At 38.6% G+C, this 19,891-nt stretch overlaps 2 protein-coding genes across 3 annotated transcripts in view; one reads left to right on the top strand and one right to left on the bottom strand.

Annotated features, from left to right (window-relative positions):
- The first annotated feature begins 425 nt into the window (after window positions 1-425).
- Window positions 426-18,462, top strand: LOC103715733 (uncharacterized). Of its 2 annotated transcripts, XM_026807949.4 has the most exons (5): window positions 426-920; window positions 4,237-4,350; window positions 7,947-8,228; window positions 17,712-17,907; window positions 18,103-18,462. In XM_026807949.4, the coding sequence occupies exons 1-5, from the start codon at window positions 450-452 to the stop codon at window positions 18,180-18,182; spliced, it is 1,143 nt and encodes a 380-aa protein (XP_026663750.2). In that variant the 5' UTR covers window positions 426-449; the 3' UTR covers window positions 18,183-18,462. The 2 variants fall into 2 exon arrangements, with proteins under 2 accessions (XP_026663750.2, XP_088577092.2); XM_088720966.2 differs by having other exon boundaries at window positions 427-920; window positions 17,712-18,462.
- LOC103711437 (squalene synthase 1-like) overlaps window positions 17,648-19,891 on the bottom strand; it is a 59,577-nt gene continuing 57,333 nt past the window's right edge. The window contains exon 14 of the mRNA XM_088720963.2: window positions 17,648-19,072. The gene's annotated coding sequence lies outside the window, so the exon portion shown is untranslated. The remainder of the gene's footprint in view (window positions 19,073-19,891) is intronic.

Genomic DNA, 19,891 nt, shown 5'->3' with positions numbered 1-19,891 from the left:
AATTATAAGTGCGAAGTCCTAAGCTTAAACCTGAGTGGTTCATGAGTCAGTCCACCTAAAATTAGGCGAAACAACAGCCGTTAATGCGTTACTGAGACAATTGAATCAATTGCCAGCCCTGCATGATTAGCACCGTTCCACGGACCAGGTTTTCCGTCAAAGTGAAGGCAAAGAAGATTTGGATTGGAGTCGGGGTCAATCGCCAATTTGGTGAAACGGGGTCGACAGCTTCTAACGCATTATATATGCGATATTCTATCCCGCTTGGTAGCTCCACTGGCCCCTTGGCGTTGGTTGACCAATCTCGAATATTAAGAGCAAAGTCGGCGTCCAGACAAAGCTAAGTCGGCGTTCACGGTAATCCACTTTGACGCTTTCCTTGCCCTCTAATCGGGTTGATAACTTGATATAAAACCGGAACCGGGGCAAACAGAAAAGAGGCGTTAACCATGGTGGCGATCTCTCTCTACCGCGGGAACCTCCACCGGGTTCCCGATGTCCCCCGGCGGTGGCCCATGCCGCCGCCGGCCATATCCCTCCGCCACTTCAAGGTTCTCATGCGCAAGCGATCTCTAGCCCTCTCTCGCCTCGGCGCCTCCTCCTCCTCGTCCTCCGCCGCCGCCACCCTGGTTGGAACTCTAGACGCGAAGGAGGAGGAGAAGGGAAAGCAAGAAGCCGCAGGCCACAATGGCGGCGCTAAACCCGACTCCCCGAAGGCGGAGATTGCTTCCAATCTCAATTCCCAGACGTGGAATTCCGAGCAAAAGAAGGGGGAGGATATGGAAGAGGGCAAGCCGTTGCACGAATCCCAAGGACCCAATGCTCCCGCCTCAAATCCTCCTGTCGGCACCTCTGCCACATCCGAGGAAGTTCGTGGTTCCGAGCTTGGCAAAGGTGGGACGGCTGATGCGAAGTTGGAGGTGAGCAACTTTTACGGTGGGTGGCCTTTCTTGATTTTTAGGTAAATTTTTGATTCCCAAGTTCCATTTTTGCAGTCGGTTCAAGATCTTGATCAATCTTTCGTGTATTGGTTGGCTACCGATCCCTTTCTTTTATACAAATAATAAATCCTTTTTGGTGATAGGAGATCATAGACAACTTTATTAGGGCAAAATATCGCTGGTAAAGAACCAGAATGCCAAACCTTTTTCCCCAGTACTTCAGGGTGGTCTAATCAGAGTAAGCCCATATGCCATTAACTTGAAAGAGAGATAAATAAGTAAAATAATTTTCTGCTAAGAAACCGTGTTACTTATCTTTTAGTTAGGTTAGGCTGCCGCATGTCTTGGCGCAACAACTGCACTAACTTATCTCTCTACCTGAATTGCTTAGCCGAGGGATCCATGCAGAACAACATTTATTTAGGACACCGTGTGTGATGTTGACTGAGGCACGGCAAACTTTATGTTGAATATGTTGGATGGTTATTGGAAAGGAGTGTGCTTAAAAGTTAAAACTAATGGTGGAATACATGTGCTTTAAATTATAGAAGGGTGCTAGTACTGCACTCCTTGACAATTTGTTAGCATGTTAACCATGTTTCTGTATATGCATTGGAATATATTGTGAGGTTTTGAAGTTAAAGCACAAGAAATTGGTGGTTTCTGGATGCTTCTGTTTCCATATTACTCAGCTCTACCATGTTGAGGACTTGCTTGTGTGGTTAGATGACTGCCACTTTTGGTCACAAACATATTCCAACTTGTCTAATTGCTTTTAAATAGAATGAGTCAAGGAGATCTGACCTGAGTCAAGTATAAAGTTCCTTTGATAGCGCCCTGTGATAAGTTGACAATGTTTTACATCCTCTAAGTTGGTTGGCTTCCTGATCATAATTGGGTTCTGTGCTTTGCTACTATGCTAGCTCATACTCTTTCAAAGATGAAATTTTTACATGTCTCCTGATTTTCCTTTCAATTTGTGTCTTTAATGTAACATAAGAAATGGAAATCTGTTATCATTATATTTTGGGGATATTTACAGTCTTGAAGCTACAACTTAGAATACTTATGTTGCTCTTTAGCTTCATCTTTTTTGGGCGATTGCAATTTCCAATAGATGCCCACTGGCTGGTAAACTTGAACGATTATGTGGATGATTAACATCGTAACAATATTATCTAAGGCATAATTATGTGAACATTTGTAAGGGTGAAAAAACACAAGCATAATGTACCAAAAAAAAAAAAAAACCACAAGCATACAAAACTGCATATCAAGGTATGCTGAACCAATTGGTTCCAGTCGGTTCAGCCTATACCGAATCGGTGCCGTCGGGCACCGGTACGGTACAGCGTATAAAAACGGTTCCGACCCAAATTGCGTCGTAATCGATTGGTTCCGTACTTGTACTAGTGCGAATCGGTCCGGTTCGCGACGGTACAAGCCGGTACTGGTGCGAACCGGGCCGGTTTGCACCGGTCCAACCACATTTTTCCTGAGCGCTCGCGCGCGGGGAAGAGCGCCCACACGGCTAGAGGCCGCGTGGGCCGCTTAATGCCACAGAGTGGCATTTAACGCGTCAGACGTGGCAATTTTTTTTTGGGGGGGAATTGCGCGCGGACGCGCGATTCCCCGCGCAGGAACTGCGCCCGCGGCTGATTCCCCGCGCAGGAACCGCGCCCGTGGCTGATTCCCCAGTAGGGAATCGCGCCTACGCGCGGTTCCCTGCGCGGGGCAGTGTGCCCACGCGGGCTGGCTGGGGAATCAGCCGTGGGCGCGGTTCCCCGCGTGGGGCAGTGTGCCCATGCAGGCTGCCAGCTCGCATGGGCCATTTAATGCCACAGTGGCATTTGACACGTCCGCTGACGCGCGCAGATGCGTTGTTTTTTTTTTTGATGTCCGTGCGCGCGGCTCCGGTTCGGTACCGGTTCAAAGCCGGTACCGAACCGAAACCGTACCGGCCAGTGCTTACCGGTACGCCGGTACGGTCGGTCCGGCGAACCTTGCTGCATATGAATCTGAACTTATAAGATGATTACCATCATGGCAAGTATCAGATTTAGAATTATAATCTTATGAAGTTTGAATACAAGACTACAGCTAGATATAGCTCATCTACTTATTTATATGGTTTGACATTAAAACTTGGAAATCTGAACTCAAACCTTTAGAACTTCCAATTGCTTAAAATTTCCTGAAAGATTCTGAAAATCTTAACCTAGTTATCAGACATTGCTTCCAGAATGTTGAATGCTAGATCTACCATTCATGAGTAGGCACTGTAGCATACTTGATATATATATATATATATATATTGAAATCTCAAGTAAACTTTTATTTATTGCTATCAAATGTTTAAAATTCTGAAACACAATTTATATAGATGTATGGATATTATGACCAGTGGGGTGCTGGACTATCACTGGCATGGTATGTACTGTGCAGTGAAGATGCTTAGCATGCTCTGCACAGCAGCATGCCAGGCACTAATGAGCAGTTGATATTGTATCATCGTGGTTTTCTAATGAGGCACCAGCATAGTACAGAGCATGCTAGGTCATATGTGCCAACTGGCGATAAATTCCACTTTAATCCATATTTAAATTTGGTACTCTTATAATTAGAATTGGAATGAGCTGTGAGTTAGAATTTCTGGAAAAATAGTTATCCTAGACGAATTCTTAACTCATGTCAATTTCTTTAAATTGATCTATCAAACTTTGAGGTGATTGTTGACACGCATGGCTTAGAGTTTCTAGTTGTCATTCCTTATTCTAATCATAATCAGTTTGGTTCATCGAGTTTTGTTTTCCTCCTTTTCAACTGGTTCTTTTTGTTGTTGAAAGGTGCATGAATTAATATCATAACTATAGTTTTGTTCTATCTTGATGATTTTGTAGTCAGAATAACTTTTTGAGCTGCTTATTCATACTTAGATTTTAGCTTGTAGTGTGTAGTTATGTGAATCTATAAACAGGGTAAGATGTGCAGCTACCATATCCACTTCTCTTTTTTTTTTTTTAATTTTATGTTCAAAGCCAAAATTCTCCTATTCAGCTCTCTTCTTCTTAAGTTTAATCTTCCTGAGGCTAATTGGATATAATAATTGTAATTTATAATAGCCTTAAGTTACAAAATTGTTGAAAACTACTATGTGTATGTGTCGGCTTACTTGTCTGTATATAACATTGTTTTTACAATTTTGAGTATATATCTTTTATTAGGGCTTAAAATGCTTTAGATTTTACTCCCCTACTAAACTAGTTTGGCTATCTTGATCATTTTTATTTGCTAGGTGAGCGACAATCTGAATACTGCTGGTGACAAAAGGGAAAGGAAAAGAGAGTTGGAGAAGAAGTTGCAAGTCTTGAATGAGAAGAAACACCATCTTGTGCAAATGCTGAAGCAGGTAACTCCACTTTCCAATCTTTACAACATTTTGTGTAGATATCAGATCAGAAACACAACACCTGGTAACACCTGGTAGCTTTTTTTAATATATATACATTTCAGAGATTTCATGATTTTAGTAAAGGAGATGATATGTGTCGAGTGATGAGCGTGTTCTTAAAATACAAGCATGCACAACTAGTCTGCTTTCTTGGTCTGACAGCTTGATTGAAATGATCTACTGGAAGTGATCAAGGAAAGTGATAGCAGCCTTGATAAGGTCCTCTTACTTCTTAAAAGTTATTTATAATTACAATCACTTTTTGTTAACATGATATAAGCCAAGAAAAAATTCAGCTTCACATTATTTAATGTAAGGAGTTGTCTAAATGCATATATATGCCGAGTTACACGCATGAATTTCTGACAAAGAATGCCAGAGTCACCTTAGTTTGGTTCCTAAAAACAGATACCAGTGTAGATTTCATAATATTAATAATTTGTAAATGATAGGGCTATCCTATTATTTTCTAATGCAGCATCAAGTTTATTATAAGATGGGTTTTTGGTAGTTTAATTGCTTATATGTCCTCAGATCTATTTGCTCTCAGTAATACTCAAAATTCATGAAATTTCAGTGAATGTAGGCGTATCTAATGAATTGGTTTATATGGTAGGATGTCTCTTTATGTCCTACAAAGTAAAGAAATTTCTCTTGGCTTGTCTTGACATCATGAATGACTTGTAGTGAATGAAATGCTTATTATATGTGTAACATGCATTTCTGTCGTAGAAATGTTTGTGTAGATAATGCTCTTGTCAACTTGGTGATATCTAGTTGCAGAAAACAGCTCGCATCAGCGTAAGAAATTACTAATGGTATGGAAGGTATAATCAGTGGAGTACAAAATAAACCGACTTAAAAATTTAAATCAAGAAATATTGTTGCAGAGTCTTGTTATGATATGTTATTGTCATGTCAATGAAGCCCTGATATATTTCAAAGGGGCTCCATTACTTTCAGCCATATAGTGTTTGTGTGTATCTTCTCTTTATATAATGCAAAACAGTTTGAGGCCAGCCTTTGTGTGGTTGGACAGAATCCTCTGCATTCTCTCTCTCTCTCTCTCTCTCTCTAGTTTGGTTTGCTGCATATTATGGTCTCCTGAGTCATAGATGCAAAATTCTGTCCATTACCTTTCAAACATGGACTCTAAGTAGGCCTGTTAACGAGCCGAGCCGAGCCGAGTCGAGCCGAGCCCGAGCCTGGGAGGCTCGAGCTCGGCTCGTTTCACAGAATCTCAGGCTCGGGCTCGGGCTCGGCTCGGCTCGTTAACAAACCTAATCCTAATTCAAAAAGTAGTAGCATTCCCGTAATTCATTGCTATTGTAGGGGCTCTCTCGTATCAACTCCTGCAGTAAATACCTGTCCATCTACCGAATCATGCCACGTGTCACCTTTTTTCAACCATGCCAGAGCTGCGTTAGCTATCTTCTCAATTAGCATAAAAAAAAAATTCAAAATTTTTTTTTAAGAAAGTGGTGATGGTACCGCACCATCACCACTTTCCCGTAATTCATTGCTATTGCAGGGGCTCTCTCGTATCAACTCCTACAGTAAATATCTGTCCATCTACCGAATCACGCCACGTGTCACCTTTTTCAGCCGTGCCAGAGCCGTGTTAGTTGTCTTCCCAACTCGTAGCTTAAATCAGTCCTCTCTACCGTTTTTTCTTATTCCATACCGATGCTACAAAGCAACCTTCCTTATCTCAACATCCAGCTGGCAGCCTCTCAACACGGGATCTACATTAAATAAGTTGTTCACGAGGAACATTTAACTAGTAGCTCTCCTCTTCAAAAAAGATATCCATGTTTACTGTTCCACGTGGCACGTTCTGGCGGGCACTGTTAAGTCATGAGCTCCGTTTGGGCTTGTGAGCTGCTCGGGCTCGGGTTTAAATGGGCCTCATTTTAGGCTTGGGCTCGGGCTCATTTGACTAAAGAGCCGAGCTCGAGCCGAGCTTTTATCGGGCCGAACTTGAGCCAAGCCCGAGCAGCTCGGCTAGGCCTAACTCTAAGCCTTGGTTCTTTTTTTTCCTTTTCTTTTATTTAAAGAAAACTTATCACAATTCGTCTCCTGTGGGAAGCAAGATGCTGGAGCCCCAATAAGCTTCCTGATTGGATAGGTTTCCATGCTTGGGTAAACATATTCAATCCTCATGTTAGTATTTAGTTTTCTCAAGCAGAGTGGTTCTAACATTATTAACCAGCATCGTTAAAGATTAAACATGATCATAATAAACCGTTCATAGAAGATGGGATTAGATTGAAAATTTGATACATATTTGAAAGGGCTCATGTGGTAAATATTCCATAATAAACCAAGAAAATAGATCCATGAGAAGGGAAAGTGTCACTCAATAACAAACATAAGCTGCATCTTCATCCATTTATTGCTCTTAAAGGTTTGCCTAGCTTAGTGCATGCCAAAATCTTCTCCAAAGTACCTAGATTGTGCTCAATCTGACATTTTGATTTATGCATACAATTGCATAATTTGGATTCCTCTTTAATGTTTGTTAGATTTGATTAATGCATATGTTTGGGGAAAAACAGCTGACTTTATGCACACATTACCTTCACCAAGATTTTCCTCTTCTTTGAATTGCATTTATTCTGGATAAAGCAGTTGAATCTATGAATATCATCTTCAAACTGGAAGTTTTAGAATGTTTTGGTAAAGTTAAACCTTTGATGATTTTCCCATTATTTTTTATTGTAGTGGCTAACATCCATTATTTTATTCCAACGAAGTTCGATCAATGGTTTAGTAGGCAACCAAAGGCCATTATTGTTAACATGATCTTAAAGAATGGTTTTGGAAGGGTACATTATTTGAAAATATTGCTGTGTTTAAAAGCTTGATGATTATTCTTATGTTTAAAAGGTTGAGTTATACACCTTAGAACTGGGATATAACTTGATGTTGGTTCATAAATTGATTTTCTTCTTTGAATTAAAAAAAATAAATTTTGATAATAAATGTTTTATGCTTAAAGTTTTGAACATTTTTTGGTAGAAGGGTGGTTTAGCTTAAAGTTGTTTTTGTGACCAGCAAAGGTGGGCCTAAATAATCATTATTTCATTGTGAGAGAGGCATGAAATATTCTTCTCATAGAAGATCAATTGCTATTCTTGTATGCTGTATGTGTATGATTATTTTTTTCCAAAATTATTTTTGCCTCCTATATGGGGATACCTGAAAAACCCAGAAACAAAAAAAACCCTCCATAAAACATCTTTAAAAATATTTGAAAGAAGATAAACATAATCTCCTTGTGTTACCTTGAATATGGGGATGATATGGCTTTTTGCCCATCTCATCTGTTGCTGTGATCACCTTTTTTGATTGTCTGTCCACTGTTATTTACAATTAATTGACCGGATCATAACTCATATGAGTTCATTGCTGGGGTGTTGTCAAGTTGTTACCTGGATTCTGAATTTTACCTATTTATTTATGAAAGAGAGCTTAGTTCTCCATGTTTCTCAACATTCAGTGAATTTATGTCACTCACTTTTTGGGAACCATTCTTTTGGACTGGCCAACAGATTTTAAATGCTGAAGAAGAAATAAAAAGACGAAATGCGCAGCCATATGTTATGCGTGCTTCTATTCCTCCACAAGCAGAAACTTTAGTTGACATGGGTTCTGTTACCAGACAGGTTCCCAAGATTAGCGTGGATGTAAATTTCAGTGGTGATTTAGGTGGGGAATCAGATCTTGCTGCTAACCACAATACTCAAGCGTGTCAGTTGAATCACTTGCATGGCACATCTCCATCTGCAGTATCTTTTTCCAGAAATCCATTTGGCTCTTTACAACATAACACAGTAAGTTTTCCATGAGAAGAATGAGTTGCATTTTTTTAATTTTGATTGTCTTCCTGTGCTGAATGTGCTTAAAAGATTTTTTTTTTTTAAATGTGGCCTTCTAGTTTTCTCAAATAATACCTTTGCAAACCGATGGCAGTGATAGGAACATTTGTCCTATTCCATCACATGACAACAGCAAAATACTTGCTGATTTGCTTGGTATTTTCATTTATAAGTTGTTTCTATTAGTTTGCTCCATTGAAAGGTAAGCAAATGTCTGGCCAATAGTGAACTTGCCTGTGGCTGCCCTATTACTCACTTCTTTGTACCTGGTATCTTGGTTCAATCTAATAACTATTTACATGCCCTTATTGACAATTATTGAGTTATGGGACTGAATGAAAATATTGACTTGCTTATTCCGAACTTATTTGCCACTTGAAATATTCTGATTTTTCTTGTATTGAAATTGATAGCCAGAATTTAGTTGGTAGGTTATGACAACAATATTGAGCCTGTGGCATCTAATTAAGTAGTTCTCAGATGAAAACTGTTGTTTTTTGGCACCTTAGATTGGAACAAAAGTAATTCCTAGAATACTGCTGCTTCTCCTCCGCTTTAGGTTTTCTTTAATAGAAGGTCTAGAATTCTATGACATGACTTCTGAAAAGGATTCGGTGATCCTGCATGCAACTGAAAATGATGCTTGACCATTAGCAAATACCAAGACCTTTGCGTACATCTAACTGATGGTAAATTGCTTTAACTTTCCAGGATATGTTTACATCATGAGGAATAGTTGGAAGTAAATTTACATGAAATGTTTGGTTCAGTAACGAGTTATAAAAAATGCCAAATTAGGAAACTCAGATTTGGTGTTGTTTGGACTTTGAAACAAGAGAACCAGAGGATGAAGGCTTTGTATGTGTTCTAAGCCTTGTTTGGCATTGTTGTAGGTAGAAGAGTTTTTGTCTATAGAGTTTTTTGGATAGTAGAGCTTTAAATTAAAAGTTGTTTGCTGTTTGGTGACTACATTTTTGAAATATGTAGAAGTTTAATAATTTTTTGGTAATAAAACTGAAAAAATACTTTTAGTATCAAGAAATAATAATAAAGAATATTCTATAGTTCTTTCAATTGTCTAACCGTTTGCACTATCAAAAACTATTACTATAAAATATTATTAATTTATAAATTATTTATTTTAATATCTAACATAAATAATATTATAAATAATAATATTAAATTTATTGTAAACTATAACAATATTTTTATAGTATTATTATACTATAATAATATGGTATTATTTTAGTATATTATAAAAGTATTCTATTGTAATAGTATAATAAAATTATATTATTATAATATACTTATTATAATATAATAACAATGGTAATAATATAATATTATAATAATATTAAAACATAATAGCAAATAATAATATTGTTATAAATATTATATTATATTATTATATTGTACTATCAAAAACTATTATTATATATTATCATTGATGTATATATTATTTCTAATTATTTTAAAAAAAATCATTGCTTGGACTTGAACTTGAGTCTCTCGGGTGAGCTTTTGTAAAAAAAAAAAACTTTTCGAAGCATCTTAATTAATGCTTTTGCCCAAAAGCTCTACATTGGGGCTTTTCCCTAGTAGATCTTTTTTGGCTCTTGAAAGAGCCAGAAAACTATTTTCAAATTTTTACCAAACATCTCAAAATCTTTCAAAAGAGTTTTTGACCCTTCAAGAAGCACTTTTTAGCCCTTCAAAAGCAATGGCAAACTAGACCTAAGATGCCTGGATCAAGATCACTGAGTTGGATACTCAATATACATAGCATAGAATATACTTTACCTTAAGAGTTGGTAGTGCTATTTTGAGATGACAATGCATAGGGTAGATAACTCCTATTGTAGGCAAGTATTATAAATGCTATAGATCTTGTTTAAAAGTCAAAATTCTCTATTTGTTCCCTATATCGTTTTTTTGGTAGCGAAGGAAATTTATTAAACATCACCAATTTAGATACTTGTAGCATATACATCCAATCAAAAGATTGGTGGTGTGAAGGAAAATTATTCAACAAAAACGGAAAATAATGTTTCTAACTACTATTGTAATAAGATGCACATTGGTCTGAACAATAACTCATGCTCCATCCAATAGTTTATCGAAGTTATCACAAATAATTTTATATAATCCAGGGGATGAGGGTTCTAAAGAGAAAAAGGTGGTTTGAATTGGAGTCTCCTAGAGGAGAAGGGAATATAGATGACCCAGAGAAGTACTAAGTACTATTTTTGATACATGACACAGCCTCTTCCTATGTAATTTTGAAGAGACATCACTATTGGATAACTTGATCTTTGCTGGTTTAGCTTGCGGCGGCATTTGAACAGTATCAAGGCTAATAGCTTTCTTAACAAGATTAACCATAGCCTCATGGCTTGCTACTTAATGGTCTATGCATGAACTCATCAAGAAAAACTGTTGAATTTTGAATAGATGTAGATGTCAGGCATTGTGCTTGATTCTGAGCTGCATTATTAGATAGTTGACCACAAGTTGGCTGTTTGATGTAAGTTTCTTCAAAACTTCCAAGTAAATCCCACTCCATTTGGTAACTAATCTTCACCAACTCAACTAGGGCTTAGCCCCAAACTGAATCCTTTGCCTCCATTATCTATTTAGGATTATTTATGTATAAAACTCAACTCAACCTACTGCAACCCTCCTCTTTTATCCAGGCTTGGGATCAGCTATGTACAAAACGGAGTCAACTAATCTTCCTCAAGCATTGCTAAAATATCACCACTGTTGCCTTATTCTTCATCTCACTTGCAGATTTTTTATGACTTTTTTGGGCCAAGATGAATAGATGTCATTGTCGATCCCTTGATTATAAGAGATTAAACTCCATTTATTTCTTACTAATTTGAAATTTGTCCGTCTAGCATGACTTATCTTGCTAATTTGAATAATAACATCTTTGATGCTCTCTCATTTTGGTAAATTACAGACAAAAATCAACAATCCCTTCAAACTTATAGGGTGAGAATTAACTTGATTATGTCCAGGCATGGTGCTTCACCATTTTCATGTGTCACAGTGGATGTTACTTGGCACGATGCTTAACTAGCCACTGAAATAGTTTCCATATTGGCTTCTGCTTCATATTGGGCTGTAAAGCAACTAATATGGTGCAGTTAGTGGCATGATTATTGTGGTCACGTTTCCCTTGGTCATCGGACGAACACATCCGGTGAGCCTTAACCTCCGTCCAGATCTCCTCTGGGTTCACACTTGAGGAGGTTGATGATGTCCCCAAAAGGTGCATCACTAAAAAGGACCTTTGAGGATCAAAGCTTGGCAATGGTGATTTGCTCCTATAAGGTGATCGAGACGAGCTTCAAACCAACAACCATTATCCGAACAAGGTCTTGTCCTCCTTACCTTACGAAGAAAGGACTGCAATGCTGCCATCAGCTGGGAAGGTATCAATTGATGAAGCAGTATTGTCCTACCAAAGTACTTCTTGTCCAACCGGTGATTGGTGATAGCATTCTTGTTAATGATGTCCAATTTGTTTGCAGTGAAAACATACAACCAAGGCATTTTCATACATAAAGGACTGCAAGAATTGCCTTCCATTTTAGTTCACTATGACTCCAGTCTCCAGGGTCCAGTGGTTCAATGAAATCAATTTGTACACAAGCTCTAGTGTAGTCTATCTTTGCTAGGTGTTCTATACAAGCATCAAGCAAAAGAGGTGTTCTTGTAACTTTTGTGATTTGCAAGAAAAAAGGTTTGGACCAATACTCCATTTGAAGTTGGGGCAAAAGGATCCAAACAGTCGCATATTTAATAACAGCATCATCAAGCCGAAATCAGGAGGCCATCTCTCCAATGCTAGAGCATGCCTAGTAGATGCCCATGGTCCTTTAGATAGGATGCTGGGGAGGTCATCTTCTGTTTTGTAGTGGAAGAGGAAGAAACAATGATAAAGGGAGAACACCTCAAAGTCATTCTTTAACTTCCATTTGATCTTTAGATCTCGAGTGACAAACTCCAAAGAAACCCTTTTTCCTTTAAATTTCTGCACAAAGGAAAGCCTCCGTGATTTATGTTCATCCTTGCTACATTGTCAAAGAAGTTAATGACCCTATCAAAAGCCTTTTAAAGCCTAGCAACATCCTCTTTAGACACCCTTTGTGCCTCCCACCTTGGGGGACAAATGCCTTGCGCAACATCAGCCCAACTCTTCACATCATCCTTGGTTGAAGTTTGATCCTTTCCTTTCATAGGAATGGCAAAGGTTTCCAGTGGTTGCTTCCCTTCTCTATGTGTAACTTCACCTTGAACTCTAGATGCTTGCTGTTGCTTGGTATCTCCTGTCAGTCCTGGATTACTAGACATTTCTTTATGCCTAAAAGATGCTTCTTTGAAGCTTCTGCTTGTCACTTCCACTTGGGTTTCCTACCCTTTTTCTTTTAGAGGAAGGAAAAATCTTTTCATTCATTAAAAGATGTAATAAATTGTTCTAATTTTATTAATGATTTTGACTTGACTGGTTTTGCCTTAAAATTTGGTCAAGACTGGCCATATCTGTCTGACTTCAGAAATGGTAATTGTCATTTTGCCTGCTGCATGAAAAGAAAGAGCTTGTATCTCACAATGGCCTCTTTCTATCTGCTATCTTTCATTTTATATCTTGGTAACTTTGGAAATGGTAATCTTGGTATCTTGCTAACTTTGGAAATGGAAATCTTGTCATTTTGTCATACTATGTAACCACAGGAAAAAGAGTTTGTATTTGATAATGGCCTTTTCAGGATAGACTTGGAGAACTTTATCGAACTTGTCAAAGGAAAAGTTAAACTTGCTATCCCGAACTAATTTATACGAAACATCACATCCATTACTACTACTAGTTATAAAGTTAAGTACAAAATATTTATGTCTCCTCTAGGATAAGAAAAAAAGGCTACTTACTTTTGTCTAGTCCAGGAACTAAAATTAGTTTTTACCAAAGATCAAACACAAAAAATGGTGTATTTTAACCAAATGATATGAGCTGCAAGGGAGAACTAACAATATTTATTTAACCTTCTCAGCCTTTTCAGCTATTGAAATCTCTAACTTGTTTTTGAAAGTGCACCAAACTTTCAGAGTTCATCCTCCATCTGTTCGAGGAAAAATTACCAGTATATGATTCAAAACCAATAGCTAAAACCTTGCTATTTTTCTTTCAAATGTTTTGGTTTATAATTGATCTTGAGATGGTCTGGCTTGTTTCAGAGAAATAGTCATTTTCTTGATTCATGCTGGTGGCTTTCCCTTAAAATGGCTCTTCTTATCTTGTTGCATCTTGTTTGTTTTTCTATCTTTGTTTCTTTGATGGTTTCTTGGAGTGCAAAGTGATTTTGGGCTATGCTTCCACTAAATGAGTTAACCTAAAATGATTTTATCCATGGTCTGCCGTACCGGTCCGAATCGGCCGGTACGGGCCGGTACGTACCGGTCCGAATCGGCCGGTACGTACCGGTCCGGCCTGGTACCGGTACCGGATCAGCGTGTAATCCGGTACCGGTAGTTTATTGTTGAAGAACCGGTACGGGACCGGTACGGAACCGGTTCGGACCGGTACGGAACCGGTTCGGACCGGTACGGAACCGGTACGCCACCGGTACGGAACCGGTATGCCATCGGTACGGAACCGGTACGTACCGGTTTCATACGGATCCGGGCCGCCACCGGTATGCCGACCGGTACCGGTACGGCGGACCTTGATTTTATCCTTTTAACCTTCAACACATTGACTTTGTAAGCACCATAATCTGTTGATGGTCATGTGCTATATCAATAATAATTCATGTCTCAAAGGATATACTGGAATTTTAATGCTGAATAGTTGAGTTTTATAATTAATTAGCTATTCAAAACATCTAAGCATGGTTTGCTGTATCGGTTGATACCGATGTGTACCGACCATATCGTATCGTATTGGTACCGAGTCAGTACGTGGTACAGGGGGTCTACTGAGTGTCGTAGAGGAAATGCCTCGAGCCAATGCCCGAGTACCAGGCGCTACGGCGCTGAAGTAACCCATGCCATACTCCCAGGAAAAGCTCGAACGACCTTCAACAAAAGGGTACCTGTACCCGAAACCGACACAGGTGGGTAGGTAGAGAATACCTAGGGTAAGCCGAACTAGCCTTTGTATCGGGCGTACTGACACAGTAATGGGATGGTATTTGTATGGAGCCAGTACCAAAATGGCACACTTTGCATCAAAGACTTTTCTTTTTAATTAATACTTATATTATGAAATTTTATGGCTTTTTAGCTTTGATGAGTCTATAGATCTATTGTAAGAGCTTCCTAATAGCTTCATGATTGTTGTATAGTTACCAAGTACTATAATGATACCTTATTGGTATGGTATGTATAGCTTGCATAGATACAGGGTTGGGAGACCCTTTTACCTCGTCCAACCATGGTACTGCTTGAAATGGGATAGTACAGGGTCGATACAATATGAAACCAAGTAGAACTGGTCAGTTCCACCAAATACAAGCGGGTTTAGCCTCTACACTGTACCGAGCCTCGATACCCCTATCGGTGCTTTACTGGTATGGTATAATACGCTTCGTATGAGGCTGTATGGCAAGCCATAGAGCATGTGTTCAGGACTGACTGCTCCTTAGTCACTAGTTTGGTCATCTTATCAGCTAAGTACCATTTCTCTTTAAGATTGGCCATTTGATCCTATTTGTTGATTAATAATGATTTTCATGCTATGTAATACCTTGTTTTCGTCAATTAAGAGACATAGTCCTTGGGCATGCGCCATATCACTAGGTAGATTGGTTATGGTTGCATAGAGGAGAAACTTACCGATTGATTAAATAATTTCTCATATGCTTGATGTTAAAGTTTGACTTGGTATTACATGCAGTTTGCCTCCCATTTCAGATAGTGTTTTAGCAAATATTCTGGCTCTCAATGAGTGGGCATTGGAAGGGTAAAGTTAACCTCTAGTCTGTAGGTTTGATGGAGTGGATAAAGTGTAGCATTGTGACAAAAAGCTGTTAATCTTTTTGTTGGGGTCCTTATAAGGCTCTATCAACATCTCATCCTTTCATAAGAGTTGGGGAGACAGTTTAGATTGAATGAAGTGTAGGATTGTGACAAATGGCCATTAATCTTTTGGCTTGTATCCTTATAAGGCTCTACCAACATCTCAATCTCTTGCAAGAGTTGATGAGACACATAGTTTAGCATTAAGGGCTGCCATTTTTAAATTAATATGAGCTGCTAAAATGGTTCGAGTGATCCTTTGCCTGCACTTGCTTTTGCCTTCCATTTGTCGCAAGTGGCTGCTCAAGATGGGTTATTAATTTGGACAATAAATTTGATTATTCTTCTCAATATTGCACCTCAAATGCTGCAGCAAAATTCATGCAGGAGATTGTATGTTAAAATTCAGATTTTATTGACAAATAACTGATCAATTGTCTCAGAGCTTCATTATTCAGTCCTTGGGCAAGTAGCATTGAACAAGGTTGGGTCTTTGCGGGCAGTGGTTGAAGTGCATGTCCTTTGTTAAAGGAGTTTTCCGTGTTTCGCAGCGAAGTGGTAGTGGGAGCAAGATCTTATAGAACTTGTACCACTCCACGTAGAAGAATTTGGTTGCTGACATTGGCATTCATAAGTTCCATGCTGATGATGTCAACAAGACTAAGCATAATTAACAATATAAATAAATGTTAAAACAACCAAGTAGAATAGTAGTTTATTTTTAGCATGGCATAGCATCAAGAAAACCATGGATTGACCAGGAGCTGCAAGTATACTCATTAATCACGTTTCAAAAGTAGTTAAGCTTGGAAATACCAAGAAGGGTATCATACTGAATTGTTTAGGGTGGACTACTTGGGAAATGATGAACCAATTGAGAAATATTTGAGGAGGAGGTTGTAGGATGAAGTGATGAACTACATGGGTTCCAAACAGGTTAAACAATTAAAAGGAAAGGATATACAAAGGCTAAAATATTAGATGGTGAAGATATGTAAACATAAATCTATGAAAGTCCAGCAGGAAAAGAAGGGAAAAAGAAGAGAAAATGGGAGTAGGACTGGTGCTGGAGGATATGGATGACAAAGTAACAAGATCTATCTTTAGGAGGATCAGATTGCAACCTCATCCTCTTCAAAGCATATGTCTATATCTATCTATCTATCTATAAATATACACATTCTTACACTTTTGTGGGACTTAATCTATTATCAATGTAGTAATGCGGTAGTAATTAAAAATTATTACTTTAATGTTATAAGGAAAATGTGACTTCTTATCATAGAAATTGAAAAAAACTTTAGTTTAAAAGCAAAAGCAAATGGAAACCGTCTTGTTAAGATCAAATGTTTGTAACTTCAAGGCTATCCAACTGTGAAGAAACTGTTGAGTTAAATTATACCTAAGGGATTGTAGAGTTTTCTGAGGGAGTTAATTTATTTTTATTGACTACCTTGTAGAGAGATAAACATAAGGATTTCTCAAGAACTGTTCTGCTAAGTGAGGTTATTTGCAATTTATTAAGACCCATTTTCCCCTTAATTTTATCAATGGAGGGCGGCACTTATTGGTAGATTACCATCTTTTAGGTGAATATTCATCACTAGAAGAAGAAGACAAAATTGAGAGAGAGGAAGGTATTCTATCTATTTCTTTTTTAGTCCAATTTGTGATCTTTGACTAAAAGCTCTGTTAGAGATGAAGGGACATTTGTCGAAGGATTCCCTTAGATGGTAACACTTTTTATCCATATCTCTGCCTCTCTTTCACCTTATTAGAAAAATTTTAAATTACAGAAGGATCCTATGGATCTCAGTGAAATATCCTTAGCAATTATGGTCCATGAATTATATGCATAGAAAATTAACTGAGGAAATCATCAAATGGAACAGACTATTTTTCGAGAGAAAGGGAGGGTGTCCGGTCCGCAATATGACTATCTAGGTTGGGATTCTTGGGGATGCACCACCCATGACTTGAAGCTAGAACTTTTAGTTGCCAAGCAAAGGGGTGTGACAATCAGGGCAAGCCCCAATCGACCGAATGGAGCGAACTATTTATTTTCCATTCTTGCAGTACCTTGAGGCATTTATTTGTTTTTTAATTTGTTTGTTTGATGACTAGTGTGGTAGAAAGCCTGGTCAAAGTTGGTTGAGAGCGGGATGTGAACCCAGGTCACTGGCATCAATGACCAGCAACTTTGCAAATGGAGCCAGTCGGCACCCTCTACTTCTTTCAAGTTTGATTAAAGCTACTCTTGTATGGATAGAATGGTCTATGTTTCCCATATGACTTTGATGATGATAGTGGATTTTATCCGTTGGAAGAACCTCGCCCTGCCTGTTATATTTATTTACAACATGATTCTGATTTATAATTTACTCTGTCGTTCTCTAAACATAAATTTTGCAGGTCCATTCCCCTAGGCCGAGTTTGGCAGCTGTTGGCCATGGGCAAACGACATCCAATGCATTGATGGGTACTGCCATTGCTAGTCCTTCCCGCTTTGCTCCTGCTGGTCACCAGGGCCATTCTATGGGTCTTCCACCTGTCTCATTACCTGGCACCAATTACATGGCATTGTCACCATCGCCAGCAGCATCTGGAGGTGTGTCCTCAGGCTTCAGGGATTCTCGCATTACCCATTCCTCATGAAGCAATACGCTGTCTGTCATGCAGTTTGTCAGCTAGATGATTTATTATATGTCGGTGTTCAAGCAACCATATATGTTGCAAAGCCTGGTCACCTCGTTTTAGGAATTCCTTCTCGTAACCCTCTTGCCTGTTTTCTTGTGGTTGGCAGCGCATCTCTGTTCTTGTGAAAAGATCGAGGTCCTATATGCCAAAGAGACTGAGATTCTTCAGGCCGTGTTACGAATTTAGAACAAACAGATGAATCCAGAAAAAAATCCAACTAGCACTTGTGGATTTCGCTGTCTATGATCGTGCCAGTCTCTTGTCCAGTGTTGTAGCTTCTCCTTAATGCATGGGATGTCCAGTGTAAATAATTTTTTCAGCTGTCTAACTAAGTCAAAATATTCTCCGAATCATCATCGAAAGGCTTTGGGGTTTCATTTTGTCCATCGACTTTGACCTCTCTAGTTTCTGTACATCAAACTTTGTTGTAACTCTTCCATCTATAATCTTTCAAACTGTAGCATAATGTCGTAGAGTTGCTCTTTGGTTGCATTAAATTATTACGATCTACTCCGTCCGTGCCCACTGTCTTTCAGGTCTTTTATTCGGGGACTCGGCAGTGTGGATATTGAAAAAATTCATGGTATTGGCCAAACCACAGAACTTGGAAACTTGATATTAAGGATTTTGAAGGAACGAGAAGCTATTGGAATGTTACCCCCCAAAGATTTACAGCAGAAAAAAACTCTGGATCCCTTCTAAACCCTCCCGTATTTTCCTCCTCCCCTGACTTTTCTAATGAATGACCCAGATTCTTCTTGACCTTCCCTTTCGACGGCCTTGCTCTCCTTAGGCTGTTCTTCGATCCTCAAGTTTTTTCCCCAGTTTCGGTGTCAATCCTGATCCTCACTAGCCCGCACTTCTAGCCACCCGAACCCCGCTGGTCCTTTCCCTCGGTTTCTTCGACCTCCTCCAGCGTACTTTGATCCCCCTGTTGCTGCTTTCCATCTTGTTACCCCGATCTTGGATGGACTCAATTCCCTCTACTGGATTCTGATGAGAGAACCAAGACTGGGTTGCTCAAACCACACAACCTCTTCTCCAACAGGTAATAGTAACCCAATATCGCCTGCATGCTGAAGACTGATCATCATCAAAAAGAGTTAGAGACAGGAGAAATAGATCTTCACAACAAGAAACAAACCACTCCAAGCAAAAATTTCATTCAAATCAAGCTATTCAAGCTACGCAACAACAGTGATAAGAGGGCAAATGAAAGCTCCATACACCATAATTCACTATCACCAAATACTGGCTTGAGAAGAAGATTACAGGAGGAATGATTACAGGAAGATACCCAAGCTACTTTCTCCCCCAACAGAACTCCAATGGACAAACTTGTAGGATGACATCTTCTTCTTGGCTTTGCTCTTTAAGAGAGACCACCTAAGAAATATCAGTTCCTCTCCTTTCGCTACATAAATGCCCTCCCTTATGCGGACTTAGACACGAGTTATTTACAATAAGTTTGACTCCTAGCACAATATAACTAACTACTACCTACCAAGAGGACAAAGCAGAACTATATGCACGTCCTTACACCGCACACCCATTATATAAATAAAAGAGTTTTTTCGGCATGTATAGCCTTATAAATATTTAAAATTACACATATACCCTCACATTTTCTACTTACAAGCATGCCCTTATAAATTCTAAAAAATTCTTTTTATACTAAAAAAATTCTGTTATTGTATAATACAGACACTGTGCTACTATGGCATCGGTATGAGTCTGGTACTGAAACAGCGAATCTTGCTTATAAATTATTCTTTTTACATGTCTATCCATGTAAGTATATAAAATTACATGTATACCCTTATAAATTCATTATTTTCATGTAGACCCTTACAAATTATTTCTATTTATGTATATATATATCCTCATAAATTTAC

This window comes from Phoenix dactylifera, chromosome 1 (genome assembly GCF_051530095.1).
Source record: "Phoenix dactylifera cultivar Ajwa chromosome 1, Ajwa_hap1_PhDact_Kaust_v1.1, whole genome shotgun sequence".
Lineage (NCBI taxonomy): Eukaryota > Viridiplantae > Streptophyta > Magnoliopsida > Arecales > Arecaceae > Phoenix > Phoenix dactylifera.
The sequence above is the reverse complement of the archived record's forward strand: the minus strand, read 5'-3'. Positions and strand labels throughout refer to the sequence as shown.